Consider the following 20,872-nt stretch of genomic DNA (forward strand, 5'->3'; position numbering starts at 1 on the left):
TGACATTTACCCACAATCCCACTTGCTGTGCAAGCAGTCTCATCACTAGGCATCATGCGGCATTATTATGCAGGTGCAGACTAAATCCACCCCTCAATTGGTAAGATAATTGAAGGTAATGTCTGAATATAATCATACATTATTCATAATAAGAGGGGGTTACATAATGATACATGTTCAAGTGAAATGTGTAATTCATTTTTTCATACACCAGAAATATGAATTAGAAAAACAATTTGGAGAACCTACAGTGAAAGGGTCAACAATTATACTGTGTTCCTCTAATTAATAATCCTCCAATTATTAAAAGACAATAGACATCACAGACAGCTTAATCATAAAAAAGGCACATTTTCTCCTCCAGTAAACAAAACAATGTAGTGTAGTTTGACATGCAGTTCACTGCTCCCTCAAACACCCCAATCACTGGCTGGCCCACATACAAAAGGGAGTGTTTGCTCTCTGGAATAGCAATTTCTGACCTACTCAAAGACAATAAATAACATGTGACACCAAAGATCTCATCTATAACTTGCGTCATTGAACAGATGTTAATATATAAGAATTGTGTTTCGTAATGACAGGTGACAGCAGTCCAGCTTAAGTTGTAGAGGCCCAAAACATTTGAGTTTCAGTGATTCATTCCACTGAGGCCCATTTGAGCAAACCTAAATCTACCTCAGGGGAAATCTGAAATCAAACACTTACTTAAATGAACCATTAGAAAATTTTGCACAGAAAAGCATCAGTGGTATTTGTATCTTAAAGGGTGGTATGAACTCTGGTAACAAAGTACAAAATTACAGACATGCGTTTTTTTATGTTTTAATTCTAACAGAACTCGGGGATAGTTTCGATACTAGTGATAACAGTGAGCCGATTAATGCCTTGAAGTAGTAAGTTCTTCTATTGCCACAGAGCCACTGTTTGCCTTGAAGTTAGCACGCTGACCAGCCGGCCCCACTCCATCTTGTCCAATATAAGTCCAATATAAACTAACTGCAACTTCAAATCTCCTGCTGTTACTCTATCAACATCTCTCACAATGTAAATGCAACAACGGCTGAAGTTGATCATCATGAATGATTGAATAATTGAAAGAATTTATTTTGAGCATATACAAGAAAATGTCACAATTTATACATACAAATGAACGAGGTGACTATAGAACAACAATCAAAAGAGAACAAAAGCAAAAAAGATGAAAAAAAAAATGCTCCATATGCTCGAAAAAGGAGTAGGAAGAGGTAAACACTTTTTTAACTATTCCTCAGTTTGTGAATACATTTATTCTATACAGATAAACATATAACAAATATGAACATATCTAAATAAATATACCATATGCAGAAAATACAATTGAAGAATCAACACTATTTTATTCATATCCACGTCACTCTCACAGTTTACACCCTTCCTCATGCATATACTTCATCACTTGCTATGCGCAGGAAACCCATTTCAACAGCAGAGGATGCCAACAAATAAATTCAGTATTTTGGAACAGCATGTTACACATGCTTTAAACGAAAACCTGGCTGTTGTTGAGAGCCTTTTTGAGAATGTCTGTCTATTGAAAAAAATAGTCAAATGCACTTCCATTTGACAAGTTTAGTCACTGTAAGTGTAGGATCCAAGTGACCCTGATATCCCATGGCTCATTTCCTGCATTTTGTGTAAAACACATTAAGTATAATTAATGGTTATTTGATTGGCTACAATCAATGGCTGTAAAGCATAAATCAACTCGCAGATTGTCTTATTTTTTTCTCGAAAATCACCCAGACGACTTTGACAAAGCTTTCTTTGCACAGGCTAGTGGCTGATGGAGTAGGTCTAATGGACGGAGAAAGACGGAGAGCATGAGGGATGATGACGATGGTGATGACCTCCTCGAGGGGGCATCTTGACTTCATGCACAGTGGCGGAAGAGACAGTGAGCTGTCACAACATACAGTGAGGGGCGCGGGGCAGAGTGGGTTGTGGGGCTGGGGGTGTGACTGGCTCGGTGTCACCAGCTTTGACACACTAGGGAATGACCCTGGGGAGCGACAGTAATGGGACAGGTCTCTGGTAAATGCATGGGTGGCAGGGTGGGGTAGGGTTGGGGGGTGGGGTAGGGGGTTGTGGAGGATGATCAGAGAGACAAAGCATGGGACTGGACAGGCTGGCTGTGTCAGCATGGATGGATGCAAGATCGCTTGGATATTTGAGGTGAAACGCAGTTTTGATTTGACAAGTGAAAATCTATGTAGCATTTTTCCACATCAGTGTAAGTCGGTTTTAAATTCATAGTGACAGTTTTGTGTAGGAGAGAACGAATCTCCTTCTTCTTGTGAAGAATATTTCTTATTTTTTGTGTTGCAAATACTTAACTTGTCACTTGGCTTTATTTCATATATTTCTGAAGGGGTTTTGCCACTCACTTGGCTTCAGCATTGCTCTCTTGGGGGTGCTGCCATAAAAAAGACAGAGGCAAGCGAACTCCACCAGGGATTGCCAGCAGACTGTCCAGGGTGTTGAGGTGTAATCCACCATTTGAAGACATTCGGCTAAATGGTGCTTTCCAGGAGACATGCGGGTGTGTGTGTGTGTGTGTGGGGGGGGTGGGGGGCTGTTGATCCAGTGGCTCAATTCTCTTGTTTCCACAACGTCTGCACTTGCATGAGGAGTTTGTAGAAAGTTCACTTTTTCACTTTCTTTTCCCTAAAATGTTTTCTACTGGGGTGTTTAGGAACAGAACATGCAGTGATATAGTCCCCTACCTGCCCGAGATGCTTTTCATTCTTCAGGGCCTCTGAACCCTCCTGAACTTACATTATTAGACAGGCCTTTCTTCAATTGTTGCCATTAAGTCTGCCTGGATGACTCACATGATTTATGTACCTTTCAGTCTATTTCAGATATCCGTTAATAAAGAAGGATCTGAATCACACAACCTTTCAGGCAAAAATCTACACTTTGCCTCCAGAACTTTCAGATTTATTTTATTTTTTTATTTTTATTTTTTTGTCATTATTATTATCTTTAGCAATAACTCAAAGGATATCGCTCCACTAAAACATATCCATTGGGTATATTTTAAGTAATAACAGTGTGTGGGGGCTGATTTTGTTATTTCAGAGTTCATTTAGGTCAAGAGTGATCCAGCCAGATGTCTTCTTCCTCCCACCACATAAACAGAAATGCAAAAAGCATATACCTCTCATATTTTGCACTGCATTAAGTAGAAAGCATGGGCGAGTGGAGGCATATACAACAGAAATGTCGGGGCTCATGTAAGCCCACCAGGTTTTCTTCCTCTTCATTGGATGGTTTAGCCATATGAATCTGTACACTGCAATGCAGGACTTGTTGTATTCGAGTCACTGGGAACTTTAATTTATATGTTGCATAAGGTAATAAAAACATAATAAAAGCAGTCTTCTGCAAACGCAGAATCCCAGGTACGAAGATCTGACCTGAAAACGGTAGTAAGTGAGTAGCTGGCTTCACTTCCTGATGAAAAATCTACACAATAATCACACAATTTTGCTAATTTGCAAAAAAAAAATAAGGTGGATGGGGGTGGAATCAACAAACTAAAATGCCATGGATAGAAAAGGAAATGGCACAGCTGTGACCAGCTATGAATAAGAAAGCACCTTCACATTTTCAATTTAGTTAACGCTTAATCGATGAGGGCAGTTAATGTTCCCACCTCATTTTGAGCAGAGCCAGTATCGGTTGAAGAGGCTTTCTCTGACTGTGTAGGTATTGTCAAGTAGCGCCGGGTTGAAACGGTGAGGTTGAGACCCCAAGGGATTGCCTCTACCGAGACTGGACACTCTGAACACATGAAGGCCACTAATAAACTGTGAGTTCAAGGAAATACGGCAAAATATGATTATGTGGTTGTGTGTATGGTATGTGCAAGCACCTTGTGCTGAAAAGGGTGGCCATGTGAAGAAAAAGCCTTAATGAAGACCCTCAGGTCAGCACAGAGCTGTAACACCGATATATCAAACAATCATTCCATTAGTTCAGCCAAAAGGATGCTGCAGCTTAAAATGTTAAATGTCTTGGTTGGTGCTTCTACATAATTGTGAATAGCTTGTTTCTGGACAATACAACCACCACTGACACCCAAAGTTGGCTTTATCTTGATTGCTGCCTCTTTTTTGTCTTCCTCAAAAATTATGTGGCTGCTCATTTTTAATGTGATAGAGGGGATCCTCTGTCTTCCTGTCGACTTAACATTTCTTTGCCCTCTCTCTTTCTCACCCTTGCCCACCTCCCCAGAAAAAAAAAAAAAAAAATAATTAAACCATGGAGCGTCAGCATACTCTAGAGGCCAGTCGGGGGCATAACATTGCAGAGAAGCATTAACCTCTCACTCGCGCTCTCTATCACTCTCTCCCTCTCCCTGGTCTCACCAGCCTTGAGCAGACTGCATTCTTTTAAAAAGGCTTTTCAGGTACAGTATTGTGTACAAACAGTAACCACATTGCAAAACCTGCTTGGTAGTTTTCAGAGAACTGGGGTTAATGTGACACACCCTAAATTAACAGAGTACTCAAACAATTTTAATATGCTTTTTTGTTCCTCCTTGTAAAAGACTTCAGTGCTTTACCATAGGAGTTCTAAATGAGCTTTTGCTTACATTGGTTGGTCTGTTTGCTTTAAGTTCATGGCGTGTGTTGTGAGGTGTGTCATCATATTGAAACTAAAGACAGTGTTTTGAAAGAATCCATTTTATCCTCAACCATCATCCACTCTTTCATATAAGTGAGTTTTTTTGGTTTTGATCTTACTAAAGTGGAAGTCAAGTAAAGTAATAGTTGATTTGATTTGACTTGAAATAGAAATCGAACCCAAGTCTCTTGGACGCAATCAAGTACTTCAGTTTGGAGAAAGGGCGAAATTGTTACTCTTTATATTACCTCACCTGGCCTCCTAAAGCCTTCTTGCTATAGTGTTTAATAAGTCACGCTGTTTTTACTGATTTTTCAGTGCTGCAAAAACCAAGGTATTTAGGGAGCCATTGGGCAGTCCATACGGGGATAAATAGCCAAATAGCTGCTATGTGACTATTTTCAACTGAGTGCAAATAAATTCTCTGAAGAGAGAATCAAACAAACAAATCATAAAAGCAAAACAAGGGGTCCAGAGCTATTTAGAGAAATCCCTCCTTCCCGTGGAATGTTTTTGCCACGAAGATACAGCTATTATACCATTTCCTACAGGGACTGGCTGTGGTGTGAATGTTAATTTTGATTATGTTGTGTGTGCAAATGAATAGAGAGGGAATGTTATACGGGACTGACAATTTGGGGATTTGAATATAATGTCATTGGGGAACTTTGGGTGTGTTTTTCTTTGATATGTGTTTACTGCCATCAGTAAACACACAATTTCAATAGTGAAATTTCCCCTGTGTTTTCTGTTACTTGTGATGACTAAGACTTGGAACGTGAAATCCCCTGTTTTCCTCTTATGCAGGTACAGTTATACAGGAGGGATGACCTTGCCTGTTCGTGTAAATGCTTTTGGTTTAACTGTCACTGTTGCTGTATTTTCCATTCCCACATCCAGTTGTCATGTTTTGTTTCCAGTGCTATCTTTCGTCCCTGCCTTGAAATGCCCTGAGCGTACCTGCAGGTGATCATACCTGCAGGTATGCTCACAAATGACTATTCAAGGTTGGAAATGTCGAGCTCCGCCCACCCTCCACTCTTGAACTGTTTCAGTCTATCCACACCTCAGAGTCAGTTGTCACAGGTGAGGCCACAAGTCACAGGGCCTGTTGGGACACACTCACTTGCCAATCAGGAAACATCTCCTTTACACTTATTCCCACAGGTAAGGTGCTGTCTGTTTATCAGAACTGTTGGATCAATAAAATAGATGTAATGTAAATGGATTTCATTTTAATTTCAAATTAAAACTCGAGGGAGCTAAGAGGACAAAAGATAGCGGAGAAAAATAGAATGACAAAGTAAAAGGGTAAGAACATTGTTCATTCTGTTCCTTTTTCTATCACACAGCCAGGCAGGAGCTTACATGTCAAGGGAAGAGCTCAGGCCTGCACATACAAAGGCACATGATTTGTAAAGATAACTTGAGGCAATGCAAATAAAACCACGCACGCATCGCTTGTGCTTTACCCCTCTGGCGGATGTGTGTTACCTTGAAAAAAATGGAAGGAAAGTTGAATGTTCAACGAAAAGATGTGCAAATGGCAGAAAGAAATCAAAGTAGAGGGGGGAGAAGGAGAGCTAGAGGGAGAAAAAATAGTCACAGGCAAGGGAACTTCAACCCCACCTTGTTCAAGAGGAGAACTGACTGATACAAACAATGTAGTCTCAGTGGATAGAGAAGTATTTGCAACTAGCTCAGCCTGTAGAGTGAGTCACAGTCAAGGCTCTATCATTGTGTCAGATGTGGTGGTTGCATGTAGAAGGCGCTAGATAAAGCTGTAGGCACAGAGGCGATCTGTAATTATACACAAGCTTAAAGTGATATTTTCCAAGAGTGGCACGCCAAGCTATATTGGAATCAAATGCATTACATAACCAGTCTTTAATCAGCTAAGAATGTGTGATAGATCTTTTCTGTCACAACAAAGAGAAAGACTACCGTGTCACAAAAAGGTTGGGTAGCAGGGAAGGCAGCATAGCACTCTACAGCAAATACAACAACAAATTGTGGTCCAACTTGGCCATCAGCCTGAGACAGTGTATTCACTGTGAGGGTTACTTTCCTGTCTGGGATGAATGTCACCTCAGGTTTTCCATATGTGTTTGTAATTTGTATGACATTGAGGGAGAAAAAAATTATTATTTCGCTCTGTATGTTTGTGGAAAAGCAAATCATCTTAATATGCATTTCTTTGTGTAATTCATGGGCTTATTTTTTGTACTATTGGGGGGAGAAAAATACCCTCAGGATTCAAAATAGGATTTTATTATATAGTTCTTCCTCAAGGTGGAGAAACCGATGCAGTATCAAAGCACACTGGCTGAGGTGAATTTTAAGATTAATACTACTAGTTGTGCTACCCACTCGGAAGGCGAGATAAAGTGTAGGTAAAATCAGCCATGACTGGAAGTGTCAGAGGCTTTCAGTAGCAAGGGTTGTGCTTCAGAAGGCATTGATTGAGTCAAGTCTTTTCATGCTGCGTAATTTAATCGTCACAACTGCTGGATGAGAGAGAAAATAGTTACTGATTTGACAGCTCAATATGTCTCCAGTGACGCAAAAATGCTGAAGGAAAGTGTTTCTGAATTGGAATATTTGGGATTAGACAAGGCTGAATTGAAATGGAACAGTGGACAGTGCGGCTGTTATCCAACTTGTTCCCTTTCAGGCCCAAAGCATTCGTAAGAATGAGATATAAATGCTGAAGAGAAGAATTTTTTCCTCTCTGTTGTTTGAAAGAAAGAAATCCTCAAGAAGACACCCTCCTTGTGGCTACACTTGAAGAAGAAAGAAGATGTTTGCATAGCTCTCTCAACAGTCACACCTGTCGCTCCAAACTTCGCATCCCAACCAATATCTGCCAAAGTCTTAGATTTCAGAGCTCAGTAATTCTGTAACACACGTAAATCCAGACGGTGACATGCAACCACCACCTCATTACACTGTAAACCCTAAGTGAGAGATAAAAATGGCAGAGCATCACAACTCCCTCCTATAAGTCTGTAAATGATGAGACTGTAAGCAGAAGCTGATTTGTGAGTACTTGGTTGCTCTTTCAGTGAAGGGAGGCTCCCCTTATGACTCACTCCTAGATGGACAACTAGCCAATATTCAAAGTATTGTGCATATAAAAATCTGGTATGACAGGGAACAGGTTGGTGAGGATGGAGTCTGGTTGTGAAGTCAGAGGTAATCCTCCTTTTTAAAACTGGTTGTTACACTGCGTTTTTGTTTTAGCTATTTGTTCACCTTTGTAGTAATACAATGTAAAAGACACAATGTAATTCTATTATGATGGTCTTGGTGATAGAAATACAATAATAAAAGATATGTTTACACACCTGTAAATGTAGCAATCTCCATGTAAAATTTATCAAATTATGTTTATGAAACATTGTTTTTACTCAATTATAAAACAACTTATTTTGGAAATGTAAAATGGCAATGCTACTGACTGTATATATTTTATTTTACATATTAGATTTCATTTCAAGTGAAAAAAGTTGCATAATGTATCCTGGGCCTCTAGTAGAGCTTAGTCACATCTGAAAATATTACTGTAATATCACTGTGTTGCCATTGGCTGAGTTTTCAGGACTACAGATTTATAACAGAGAGCTTTATTTATAAATTACACATTTGGATATGCATGGACATTTACCAGACAATGTGGAAATAAATTAATGATATCTGAGCTGCTACATTATAAGAGTGTTCTAGAGGATTGCAAAAAAGGAAATATACAAAAATCATGCAGTGTCATTTAAGGAATGAATTGGGAGATGTGCCTGACACTGTTTCTAATGTACTTTTAAACTTTTTGTTTGAGGTCATATTGTCAACAACTTCATCCCACCTGAAGGGTGCTTTTATTGGCCTCAGCCTCTCTTTCTCCTACGTGCACCTCTTGGGCAGCAGTCATGAACTGGTCTGCACTAGAGGCACTCCTCAGTGGCGTCAACAAATACTCCACCGTATTTGGCCGAGTCTGGCTGTCCATGGTGTTCGTCTTCAGGGTGATGGTGTTCGTGGTGGCTGCCCAGCGGGTGTGGGGTGATGACAGCAAGGACTTTGTCTGCAACACGGCCCAACCGGGATGCAACAACGTGTGCTATGACCACATCTTCCCCATTTCCCACATCCGCCTGTGGGCCCTGCAGCTCATCTTTGTCACCTGTCCATCACTGATGGTGGTGGGGCATGTCAAGTATCGGGAGAAGAAGGACATGCAGTACACTGCGTCACACAAGGGAGCCCACCTCTACGCCAACCCTGGAAAAAAACGTGGGGGGCTTTGGTGGACATACTTGGTAAGAGGACACACACAGAAAAAACAGATCAAACAGTACGTGGGCCATGACCAGACATTAGGCATTCTTAGAGAAGTAATTAATTAATAAAATAATTGCCATGGATGAGTGGCTATGTTCAGAGAGTGGAGAGGCCGCTTATGTATTCAAATGTTATTTGTTTTGTTCTCATCAAAAGAAAAACAGCTTTGACAGGTTTCTTTTGCAGCTTTGGCCCAAACACCTACAGGTTTTAACATCCCTTAAAAATGGACTCTTGGTGTCCAAATTATAATGTTGCAATCGCTGATTTTCTTTCTTTTCAATTCAATATTGGGTGAAAAAAAAACTTCATTCCTCAGAAATTACTTAATTACTTCAATGTTGTTTGATAGACTGTCTGATTTTTTGTTCTTTCTTTTCAACTCAGAAAAACTTTATCTTCTCCTGCTTTATCCTTTTATTTATCGTCCCACAGGTGAGTCTTATTTTTAAGGCAAGCTTCGATGCCGGCTTCCTCTACATCCTCTATCATGTATATGAAGGTTATGATCTGCCCCGCCTTTACAAGTGCACCCTGGCGCCATGCCCCAATACAGTGGACTGCTACATATCCCGTCCCACGGAGAAGAAGATCTTCACCCTCTTCATGGTGGTATCTTCTGCCATCTGCATCTTGATGTGTATCTGTGAGATGATTTACCTCATCTGCAAACGCATCAAAAAACTTCTTAAGAAGAAAATTGATGCCGATAGGAGGGTATTCGCAGAGACTCATGAGATGGCACCACTAGCAGCACCCAGATCAAGGATCAGGGCCAAATCACCAATGAGAGTGGATCCTACAATATCTATCCAGAACCTTGCAAACATCCAGGCTGAGGAAGTAGCTGAGAAGAAATAACGTAGGTCTAAAATATGGCAGCAGCTATGTTGATAAACTGGATGAAGTGCCATATTGCATGGTGATCTGCTGGTCAACGCCAAAGAGATTTATAAAGGGATTTCTGGGACAGTGGTTTGTAAATATTATCATGTTAAACGACTTTCTGCAGTAATGCACACTGGATTATAGAAAGATTATAGAAGAAACTAAATACGGAAAATTGTATATAAATATATGAATATAACGTATAACTATATATTTTATGTATTGATTTAAATATGTAAAGTATGCTGTAATTAATACAGCTGAAAAATTATACCAATAATATGTTGTAGCACAAATAATGTGCTTCTCTGTTTAAAAAGATTCTAGATAATATATTTTTACATGTTGTGTCAATATTTTTCATTGTATTTTGCTTTTTTTTTTTTATTTCATTCATTGTCATAATACAAAGCTCTGTCAAAGAGGTGCCTGCCTTCACTGATTTACGTGAATATCAGGTATATCTTATATGCTGTGATACTAAAATAAAGATAAGAACATAGACTAATGAAGTAAAAGATATCCTAAGTTAAAATAAATCCTTGTGCCAAGCAATAAGATCAGTCCCATAAAGCACCAGCGCCTTGTGCTTGGGTTTATTTTCAGAATTGTATCACAACTTTTTTTTTAATCTCTTAAAAAAAAAAAAAAAAAAAAAAAAAAAAAAACTCAGTATAAGGAAGCCAGAAATTATTTATACCGGACAGAGCGGTGAGTCACTAACTGATGACGCATGAAGTTATGCACAAGCCAGTCATGGTTGAGAGTGCTCCGTTGTGACGTCATCGCCTGCAGTCCAATCAGGAGCAGGTGACGCGGTGCGGTTTTGACAGAACCGGAAATGCACCAATCGTTAGCTTTAGGCGGATGCCGCTGTATCCGCCTCCCAAGCTGCGTTCTTGAAGGAAGAGGTGCCAGTCAAACATGAGTTTCCACTACGGTCAGGTATGACGATACTACCCCCGAGGTTTTTTTTGTGTTTAATGACTTATAAACTGTCGAAAAGCAGTAGTTTCGCCTTATTTTAATTAAAAGAACGGAAGAAGTTCCGTCACAGAAGTAAGAGTGAAGTTAGCTAGACACTTTAGCTAGCTGGGTGCTGGTAAATTGTTGCAATCTGCTGTGTTTTTCGCTTTTCACTAGCTTGTTTTGCTATGAAATGGGATTTTAGTTTTCAAGAATAAATCAGGTAGACAACAGTCTCGATTTATTTGACCTGGAAGCCAATGCAACCGCTGTTCGATTAGCTGAAACATCGTTGATATGCACTCAATGCGATGGAAGCCGTATTCAAAAACCTTGCCGGAGTGAAAGTGTAGAAGTAGCGATACCTCCGTGTAAATATGTTAGCTCACAACTTCAATTTTGTCACTGAAAAAGGTGTTGCTCATGAGTTTTTATCAGCTAAAAGGCATGTGAAGTGAGAAAGTACTCTGAAAGGTCCCGTCTAGTCTGCTCTATGGAGCGGTAGTTATCAGTTTATTGGATAATTATTACTGATACATTCATCTGTAAGGGCCATTGCAATGTAACAGGGTCTACAGCTACTGATTACTTTTAATCAACATAAAAATTATTAGTTATTATTAGCTGAATATTTTTTCATTAGTTGTTATGCCAGCTTCATGTCAAAAACATTGTGCAGAAAATGCCGACTAGCACCATTGTATCATACTTAGAGGCCTTGTTTTGCCCAACCAACAACCTAAAGCCTAAATAGAATCATTTTACATATCAAAAACACATGGGCTTAAGAATGAATAAATACAAGATTTTCGTATTCAAGAGATTGGGTCTCAAGAGTAGTTGACTTTTGCTGGAATAGTAAATGAAATGGTTAATTAATTGATTGATTAATTCAACTGTTATCATTATTCTTAGCTAACACACACAAGATAAAAGCAAAGCACTACTTAAAGTCTTTCTGTATATCTCTGGTAATGGTTCCACACGTTAATACTAAGGTGCTAGACCTGTTTGTTCCTACTACTTCCTAATATAGTCTTACTGAACTTTGCTTTTGTCACCACAGGGCTATCCAGGAGGTGGAAACCTACCACCAGGTTCTCCATATGGGGGAGGCCATGGTGCCTATAGACCTCCCCCTTCAGCTCAGTATGGAGGTGCAGGTCAAACGGGAGCTCCTTATGGTGGTTATGGGGCCCCAGGTCATGGAGGGCAATATGGGCCTGGACCAGGGGGTGCTCCCAGTGGTCCATATGGGGGTTACGGAGGACAGCCTCACGGAGGACAGCCTCATGGAGGCCATTATGGCCACCATGCTCCTGCAGGTAGGCTAAGACTGGAGCTGTGTAAGCATCTACAGTTCTCCAGTGGGAGATGGATAAGCATATTCTAAACGTGAGGAGACTGCAGATAGGGTTTTATTCACCTTCTTCATCTCTTCTCTCTCATTTCTGTCCTACCTTGCTCTCTGGTGGGATGATGGATAGAAAATGACTTGCGTTCCCAGACAGTCATGTAGAGACAAGGTTCAGTTTCTGCCCCTCAGCAGGATTACGCGGCTGGTGTGATGACTCCAGTAATAGTGAGTGAGGGCTAAACAGAGTAAGAGACAGTGTTGTGTGTGTGTGTGTGTGTGTGTGTACTTATATATATGCATGGTTGCGCTGTTTCCTGTAACAGCTAAGCTGAAGTCAGAACCTAATAGCCTACACTGCCATCACTCCTCACAGGGACCAAATCCATCAGGGTCTGGCCTCAAGTGTCACCTGTCTCTCGCTCCCCATTCACTTCTGTGACAATCAACCCCCCCCCCACTCTGCTCCTTGTCCTGCACGCTTTATATCACCCCCTTTCTTTTCCTTTATGTATTCAAGTAACGTCCTCTCACCCAGACACCACTACATTTTCCTTCTGAGGTGACTTTTTCTTAGTCTTTGATATTGCACCTGAAAAACTAAATTACTGAGCATTTATCACTACAACTGTGGAGAGGAGTTGATTCTGAGATTAGTTAATATTATTTACTTGAAGGTCAGTAGATTTGTGTGTGTGCGTATATGTGTATTTATTTATTTATTTATTTTCAAAATTGAAATGGTTGTTCTCATTCACAGATTAATTAGGTAAGTAGCATGCAGATGTAGGGATTAAATTGAAATTATATAGAGTCTATACTGTGTTAATCATTATACACCAGTGTTTTCCAAAAAGACTTCTTGGAGCACAGATGCATTATTTATTTACGATCAATTTTCTGCTCGATGTATTCAGCACAGCTTAATCTCTCAGACGGTGTATTTCTTCATCTCCCAGTAAATAAACAGTTATTTTGTATCCAAACAAGTGACACAGATGCTTAATTTCTCAGATTCTTCAGTTTTTTCTTCTTTCTTGTACTATTTCTTATTATCATACATTCTCCTTGCTCCTCAAAGCCCGAGATCTACAGTGAAATAATAATAACTTGTAGAAAATGTAAAGATGCAAAACACTACAGAAAATAAATCAACTGGTTGGCTCTGGCAGATTTAACAAGAAGCAGGAGAGGTAAACAGTGATAGACGCAAGAGCATACAAAGAAAAATAAGTCCTCAAGTAAACTGTCATTCCTGCTCTTCTCTACCCAATTCTATTATTACTTGTATGTGTTCTCTCTGTAGGTAACCTCCCTCCTGGTGTCAACCCAGAGGCATACCAGTGGTTTCTCACCGTTGACACAGACCGGAGCGGCTTCATCAACCTCAAGGAGCTGAAGCAGGCACTTGTCAACTCCAACTGGTCTGCTTTTAATGACGAGACCTGCCTCATGATGCTCAGTAAGTCGTACAGCTGCCGCAAAATGAAGTGCTCAGTGGAGTGTGACATAGCTCTGTGCTGATGAATTGCTTATAAATATGTTGACAGTGGTTCCTGCTGCAGAATGACACAATGCTTAATTACATAAAATATTTCCAGAGACCAGAAAGGCTACTGCAAACGAAACGAAGGTTACTGAGGAAAAACAAGTGGATAAGAATAATGAGGAAAAAGAAAAAAGGCTGGTTTATTTTCAGTCACCTCCTAAAAATCTCCTAGGCTTCTAAATAAAGATGTGTTCCTTTTCCATAAGGATGAATACAGGCAAGTTAGGAGCCAGCTTAAAAAATGACATTTGTCTTGTCAGTGATGCAAGTATCCCCAAATTGCATTTGTGTTTGCAAGCCAGTGGCTCATGTGTACCATTACCATAATGACAAATGAGTGAGTTCTGTGTGCTGCTTTTAGATTGTACAATGAGTATATCCATGAGGGTGGATATCATGTTTGCTGGAGAGGTACCAGAAAAACACATTTTTGCTGTTTCAAAGCAATGTGCCACGATAATCGAACAAAACTATAGATTCTTGTTTAACTAAACACAGCATGTACTTTGTCTTCCGCTAGACATGTTTGACAAGACGCGATCAGGTCGAATCGATGTGTTTGGCTTCTCAGCACTGTGGGACTACATGCAGCGGTGGAGAGCGTTGTTTCAACAGTATGACAGAGACCGTTCAGGGTCTATCAGTGGCACAGAACTACACCAAGGTATCCGTGTTTATTGAAGTCACTGAGATGGATAAGCATAATTATGGAAAAATAAATAAACAAATTATAATTAATATATATATATATATATATATATATATATATAATAAGTAATGTATTTCAAATTCAAAACAGTAAATCTGTATCTCATTCCTCCATGCCCCTGCTCTCCTCAGCCCTCGCTCAGATGGGCTACAACCTCAGCCCCCAGTTCTCTGAGACATTAGTGCAGCGGTTCACCTTTCGAGGTGGGCGACCCGGCATCCAGCTTGACCGCTTCATCCAGGTGTGTACCCAGCTCCAGAGCATGACGCAGGTCTTCAGGGAGAGGGACACAGGCATGACGGGCAACGTCCGCCTCAACTATGAGGATTTCCTCTCTGGTGCCATCACCAGGCTCATGTGAGCCTCATGCCACTGACAGTCCCTTTGCACTGTGGATACACAGCATCATTCCATGTTCAGGTCATTCTGCTCAGTTTTCAGTCTTCCCCCTCAAGTTCCCAACAGGCTGATTTGTCTGCAGTCTAACAGCCTGTCCACTCTTGAATGGCTGGTTGCTGTAAATAGATGTAGCTTGTAAAGTTCTCCAAAGGCAAATGAAGCCTTTAATACATTAAAGTTGTGCTGCAGGTTCTTCTGAAGAGCCACAATCTTACCGCAGATGCCTTAAAGACAGTGATAGTTAACAGTTAACAGTATCGGACTAAACAACCCTACTAACCATGTTCCTGTCAGGACTGAATTAGTGAAACATCAGACTAGAGGAAGTAAAAGCAAAAGTAAATAGCAGCAAATGACACATTTCCCTGCTCCCACAGTAGAAGACATGCATTTGTTATATTAAAATGTCTATGATTTGTTTGTGGATTTAGTGAAGCACTAACATAATCCTGTGCCAATAAAACATTCCACTTTAAAAATTTTAAGTGCATATGCATATCAGACGTATTTTCACTCAATGTTTGCACATTGCACTGTTTATTTCCTTGTGTTGTAATGTGCAATTATCCAGAAAAGTCATGCTTTATCAAACGTGATGTATCCTATCTTTACATTCACTGGGGTGTTGCTTTTAAAGCTCTAAAGCTAAGTGATTTCTGAGTGTTTAGAAAAACTGTATTTATTACTTTTTTGCTAAATTGCTCTGCTGTAAGCCAGTATCAGCCGCAGAAAAACGACGCAATGCAGTGGGAAAAAAAAAAAAAAAACAAGGTTCTCCCTATGTTTACCATTTTCACTTCAATGATTCTGGGGCCAACACTTAAGCAGATAATACACTCCACTGAGGCATATGTTGTATTCTGTCATCACCAATCATGCCAAAATTGCACGCAATGCCAGAAATAAAGAAATACTTTTGTATCACATCACGATCGTAGATTTGTCTAATTTTACAACAATTAAAAACACAGTTCCCTACACAAATCTTGATGTATGGAGCTACATACTTTATGTGGTTTGTAATTTTTATTTACAGAAATGATTTTGCATAAATGCAGCCATACTAAAACCATTAGAATATAATTTAGGAATTTCTATTTTATATTGTTCTTATTCAGGAGTCATGGCTAACTATTCATAATCTAGGGGGAAAAAATTATTTACTCATTTCTCCATTTGTTGGTCAGATTGGCTGAACAAAAGAGCAAAGGAGCCTGTTTGCCCCTTCCACATCTGGCACTTCTTTTCCTCGCCATCTGTTACTCTGCTTGATCACAGTCTGTGTCGAGAGTCCTGCTTCTCCTCGTTCCAAATCACAGACGATCCGTCAAATCCCCTAGTGCATCCTTTTTGGTCATATCACATCCATCTTCTCCTCCATTTCAATCTGAAGATAAAGTTGGCTGTCCCACATCTTTAAGCATGTTTGGAGTTATACTCTCCCTGCCATTGACCCTCTTATGTTGACATGTTGCTTAAACTTGGAGTAGGGAAAGCATCTGGACTGCTTTCAAAAGACTCAGTTTGACGTCATCCAAGTGTGGCCAGAAGTGTACCATGCTTGAAGGTTGCAGCACACAGAGACCCGTGAAGCAGCCTCCTCCTGGTTTATTTGATTCAATGGGGATTTAACCTAAGTCCTGATTGTCATTTCCTGTGTAATGAGGAAATTTCCACCACTGACCATGCTTGACATCTATAATTAACTTGGGCAAACAGAGCAGGGCTACGGGCCCACAGGGCTACCTGGGGGAAGTAACACTCCACTCCGTCAGTGCCAGTTTGTTATTTACACTAAGTCGAAATTTTGGCTAGTGCATTGCTACTAATAAACAGGGGCTGATAAAATAATCCTGGCAACGCTAAAGTTGGTGGTAAGGCAGAACTGGCATTGGAAATGTTGTTTTCCCGCAGGGAATGACTACATTTCACTTTATCTGACAGGACTGATCAAATGCCAGTATTGGCAACTACAAGATGGACAGCGCAGAGGGAGGAATCATTTTGAAGCATGAATTATAATCACCCACTGTGACTCTTGTTAATCAATCATGCCACCAGTCATTGGAAGTAGTAACAGAAAAAATGTGGACCTTCTCTACTCCCTTCTTCTGCACAGACGAACAATAAGTCAGGCGGTATTACAGGTGCTGTAGATCAGTGTTGTGCCCTCCATTGGCATAATTGGATGAAAAACTCTCAAGGTCATCAATCATACAGATCTTTGCAAAGAAAACGTACCGTTTCGCTACCCAGAAGTTATAGTGGAATCGTTTCTCCTGTAGATATGCAAGTCTGCTCTTAAGGGTTTCCCACTGGCTGACGGAGAAAGTTTCTTTGCATCTTCCATAGGCAATAAATGTAAACAAAAGCAAAGCCTTTGTGAACCTGTTCGTGCTTTTCAACAGCATACCAAGCCTCTGAAAGTATCTCTGTCTATATTAAGGCAGACTGTGCTTGAAAACTAATAGAAGTCTATATTGCCAGTTGACACCTTGACAGCCTCTCATGATAGGCTTCTGCGCAAGAATGCAGTTGAGTGTTTGAACGCAGACAGGGATGTGTTTTGTTTTTTTGTTTTTTTTATGACTCAGTGCATATGTTTGTTATGGAAGACTTCAGCTCCCCTTTGGTTGTATAGTCATAAAGCAGACGTTTTTCAGGTTGTTTTATTACAAAAGTATTTTATACTTCTGTAGCTTAATAAAATATTTATCCATGTAAAATTAGGCTATTCATCTTGTGGGAAAAAATATTCCTTTTCAGCTGTCAAAACGATACAAAAAAAAAGTGAATACTTGGCAAATGCTGCATTGCAGTTGTAGCCTGTTAATGCAATTTCATTTTCAGATTCGCATTTGAATGTGTCCAATTTGAACGTTCATATGCTTCTACATTTTTATTTACCTATTGATTTCCCCTTTATAAAATGAAACAACATGCTGTCCCCGATCACAGCCAGTTCCTGCAGTGATAGAGGCAGTATTGTTGATCGTGGCTGTGTTGGCCCGCCTCATGCCGCAGCAGTGCAGCTCTCGTGTCACTGGGCGGCGCTGAAACACCGAGGCGGCGCATCAGCAAATCAGGCTCGACCAGGAAGTCCTCAGACCGCCAGGCGGAAGTGACGTCGAAACGCTGCTTGCATCGGCGTGCTAACTGTAAAGGTGAGTGCAGGCTAATGAAATAAACATTTGATGCACAATTCATTTGGCAGTAGTTGTGTTGTTACGAGTGGACTGGACGGACCGGACAGACTGTGGAGTGGGACTGCTCGCTTTTAAATTTCATACACGGAGACGGTTCGTCACTGAGGCTTATTTCAGCCGTGGTCAGGTCAGCAGTGAGACCAACGCAACGCCGCCAAACTCCATGAAAAAAATCACCCCTTTAAGCTGTCCTACTCATCTACTATAAAATCCAAAGAGGCTCAACGGAAAGGAGCCATTCCAATTAATCCTACAGAACCGGTTTACTATTCGGGAGCATATGACACTTCCAGAAACGTAAATTAGAATTAAAGTATAGCTTTTCCAAATGCGTAATAGTGAATAGAAATGATCATGTATACATTCTGAGGTGAGGCTTACATCAGAAAATAAATTCTAATCATCCACATAAGAAACTGCTACCTGTTAAACTGTTAAATAGTCTGATGTTGTTAACTGGAGCCTTGAAGGTGAAAAGGGCACAGAAGGGACTGATAGGCCTGATCATTTCACTGACTATAAATATGGTAGAACTAGACACGATGCACAAATAATTTTTCTGCAAAAGTTCAGTACATTTGCCCATTTCAAATCCCATTTTTCTTTCTTCACTCCGAGATTGCTAGTGAGTCAGCAAAGAGTTGGAGTTGGTTTTCAGACATCAAAGATGCCACCGCAGTTTAAGGAAAACACTTCTACACACTTGTCTCGGAGATCGTCATTGCCTGAGCTAGTTTTACTTAGATTATATAAAAGGCAAAACAGTCTTAACTCAGCTGGTCTCAGCAGAATATGTGGATTTTATGTTGGAATTGGCAAAGTTCTGGTAAACTTCTTAGTGAACTAAGCCACATGTTCACAGAGAGCTTGATTTCAGTGTCACAGTTGCATTTGAACCACAAGGGGGAACCAGTAGAGAGGAAATGGTGATCACATTTTAAATGGTTGAATCTGAGGTGTGAAAATGTTTCTTAATTGGTGGAAAACATTCCCTCTAATCACATTTAATGTAAGCTTGAAAACCCACTTACTCTTTATTCTCTTTGCCCCCATGGAAGCCCCGAAGCCAGAGCAGTGTGCAGTCATGTGGCCTGTGGTGTGGACGGCAATGCGGACTTACGCTCCTTACGTTACCTTTCCTGTTGCCTTTGTGGTCGGAGCAGTGGGCTACCACCTGGAATGGTTCATCAGAGGGACCCCCAAACCCAGGGAGGAAGAGAAGAGCACCATGGAGCTGAGGGAGGAAAGGAAGCTGCAGGAACAAGTGGGTATGGACAGCACACAGGTGCTTAGCCTGAAAGAGAAGCTGGAGTTCACACCCAAAGCAGCTTTAAACAGGAACCGACCAGAGAAGAGTTAACCATCGCTGGTCTTAGAGACTCGTGTTTGCCCTTTTTCAGCAAGAGGATAGTGCACTGGGAACAAAGAAGGTGAACCAGAAGACAGAGACACTTCTTTCCAATTCAGCCATCACATCCTCATGCCAGGCCACCAAAATGGATCAGCTTGTCAATGTAATATCAGACACCTTCTTGAATCAGGGGACTAATTCAAAATGTATTCTCTGTCTCTGTATGTGCACTGTATGTGATTACCTGACCTACCTGAGGTTGCACAGTCCTGCCCATGCAGTCGTTAATAACTAAATCAAATAACTGTTAGCACCTTAAACATGAGGCCTTCAGGCTTCCAACACACAACAAAGGTTTGATTTTTGTCATCAGTTTGTCCTCACACAAAGAGGAACAATGTCTGTTGTATTTCAGTCTGGTTGTGACACGAACACAGCTTTTACTGTGACTTTATTATGTTGTTTGATTTCCAACTTCCATATCTGTCACATGCAAGTCTTTCTCCTTTAATGTTCTCTTCATGGCAGGAAAGAATGGCTGTCTGATTGAGAACATGGAAGCAGAGGAAGAACGGCAAGTCTTTGTTGTAGGTCTTTTTAACTTTATGTATCCTGATGGTATGTGACAAAATAAACCAGCAGTGTGGGAGGTCTCAGGAAGTTTAGACTGTTTAGTACTGTTGTCTAAAACATCTACACAATACTTTCATTTTAGAAAGTCTGGATTTATTTGCGCATTTAACGTTTTAATTTTGTGTGTCCGTGCAAAATATACTAATACACAAGAAATCTGTATTTGTGTGTTGAAGGTTGTGTCAGACTCACTTCAGTTGTTATTATCAGGCACTGCCTGAGTAGATTTTATTTAACAGTCAGAAAACTTGCAGTTTCATTCTGACACTTGTTTTTCAGAAACATAGTTTCACATGAAGGGCTGAACAAATATCAATCCCCCCTTCATTATGAAATAGTACTGCCTCCAAGGACATAAAGTAAAATCTAAGTCAAAGGAAGGAAGTAATGATTCAGCTTTTAGAAGGACACCGTGGACAAAGCAATGATAAATGGGGGAATCAACAATCTATTCACCTTTTGGAATTTGACCTGTGGCACAAAATTTCCTGAAGAAAAGACCTCAGCGAGGTCAGTCGGGTTGTGGGTTGAAACTGTTGTTCATGTCTGGTTAATGTTAATTGATTCTTTGATACTGCTCTGGGTTTTTCTTTAAAGCTGAGTTATTCAAAGCTTATCCAGAAAGTGCATCAGCTGATTCATGACCAAGTTTTTTTTATTATTTTTTTAAGATTAATGCCCATACAAGTCTGTTTCAAATACAAATGACTCTTTTAGACAGGGGTATAAAAAATTTTTTTTTGTCTTCATTTCAGTTCAGTAAACTTTATTTATCCCCAAGGGGCAGTTTAAAGCATATGGAGCA

General features: G+C 40.3%; 3 protein-coding genes across 4 annotated transcripts; all 3 read left to right on the forward strand.

Annotated features, from left to right (window-relative positions):
• The first annotated feature begins 5,733 nt into the window (after window positions 1-5,733).
• On the forward strand, window positions 5,734-10,568 carry gjb9b (gap junction protein beta 9b). The gene is made up of 3 exons (XM_029514657.1): window positions 5,734-5,841; window positions 8,510-8,990; window positions 9,448-10,568. The coding sequence occupies exons 2-3, from the start codon at window positions 8,601-8,603 to the stop codon at window positions 9,871-9,873; spliced, it is 816 nt and encodes a 271-aa protein (XP_029370517.1). The 5' UTR covers window positions 5,734-5,841; window positions 8,510-8,600; the 3' UTR covers window positions 9,874-10,568.
• A 158-nt stretch (window positions 10,569-10,726) lies between these two features.
• On the forward strand, window positions 10,727-15,803 carry pef1 (penta-EF-hand domain containing 1). The gene is made up of 5 exons (XM_029514233.1): window positions 10,727-10,845; window positions 11,933-12,191; window positions 13,527-13,682; window positions 14,290-14,433; window positions 14,610-15,803. Exons 1-5 carry the CDS (start codon window positions 10,825-10,827, stop codon window positions 14,837-14,839), a joined length of 810 nt encoding a protein of 269 aa, XP_029370093.1. The 5' UTR covers window positions 10,727-10,824; the 3' UTR covers window positions 14,840-15,803.
• A 2,190-nt stretch (window positions 15,804-17,993) lies between these two features.
• smim12 (small integral membrane protein 12) lies at window positions 17,994-20,472 on the forward strand. 2 transcript variants are annotated; one of them, XM_029514526.1, is made up of 2 exons: window positions 17,994-18,041; window positions 19,142-20,471. In XM_029514526.1, the coding sequence occupies exon 2, from the start codon at window positions 19,168-19,170 to the stop codon at window positions 19,441-19,443; it is 276 nt and encodes a 91-aa protein (XP_029370386.1). In that variant the 5' UTR covers window positions 17,994-18,041; window positions 19,142-19,167; the 3' UTR covers window positions 19,444-20,471. The 2 variants fall into 2 exon arrangements, with proteins under 2 accessions (XP_029370386.1, XP_029370387.1); XM_029514527.1 differs by lacking the exon at window positions 17,994-18,041 and adding an exon at window positions 18,110-18,210 and having other exon boundaries at window positions 19,142-20,472.
• Window positions 20,473-20,872: the final 400 nt, after the last annotated feature.

Source organism: Echeneis naucrates, chromosome 11, assembly GCF_900963305.1.
Source record: "Echeneis naucrates chromosome 11, fEcheNa1.1, whole genome shotgun sequence".
Taxonomy (NCBI): domain Eukaryota; kingdom Metazoa; phylum Chordata; class Actinopteri; order Carangiformes; family Echeneidae; genus Echeneis; species Echeneis naucrates.

Bases quoted from the DNA above. Each gene is read 5' to 3' on its own strand.
- gjb9b (XM_029514657.1), top strand. From the start codon at position 8,601: ATGAACTGGTCTGCACTAGAGGCACTCCTCAGTGGCGTCAACAAATAC. The intron at 8,991-9,447 runs GTAAGAGGACAC...ATCGTCCCACAG, and splicing joins GGCTTTGGTGGACATACTTG to GTGAGTCTTATTTTTAAGGC.
- pef1 (XM_029514233.1), top strand. From the start codon at position 10,825: ATGAGTTTCCACTACGGTCAG. The intron at 13,683-14,289 runs GTAAGTCGTACA...GTCTTCCGCTAG, and splicing joins GACCTGCCTCATGATGCTCA to ACATGTTTGACAAGACGCGA. The intron at 14,434-14,609 runs GTATCCGTGTTT...TGCTCTCCTCAG, and splicing joins TGGCACAGAACTACACCAAG to CCCTCGCTCAGATGGGCTAC.
- smim12 (XM_029514526.1), top strand. From the start codon at position 19,168: ATGTGGCCTGTGGTGTGGACGGCAATGCGGACTTACGCTCCTTACGTT.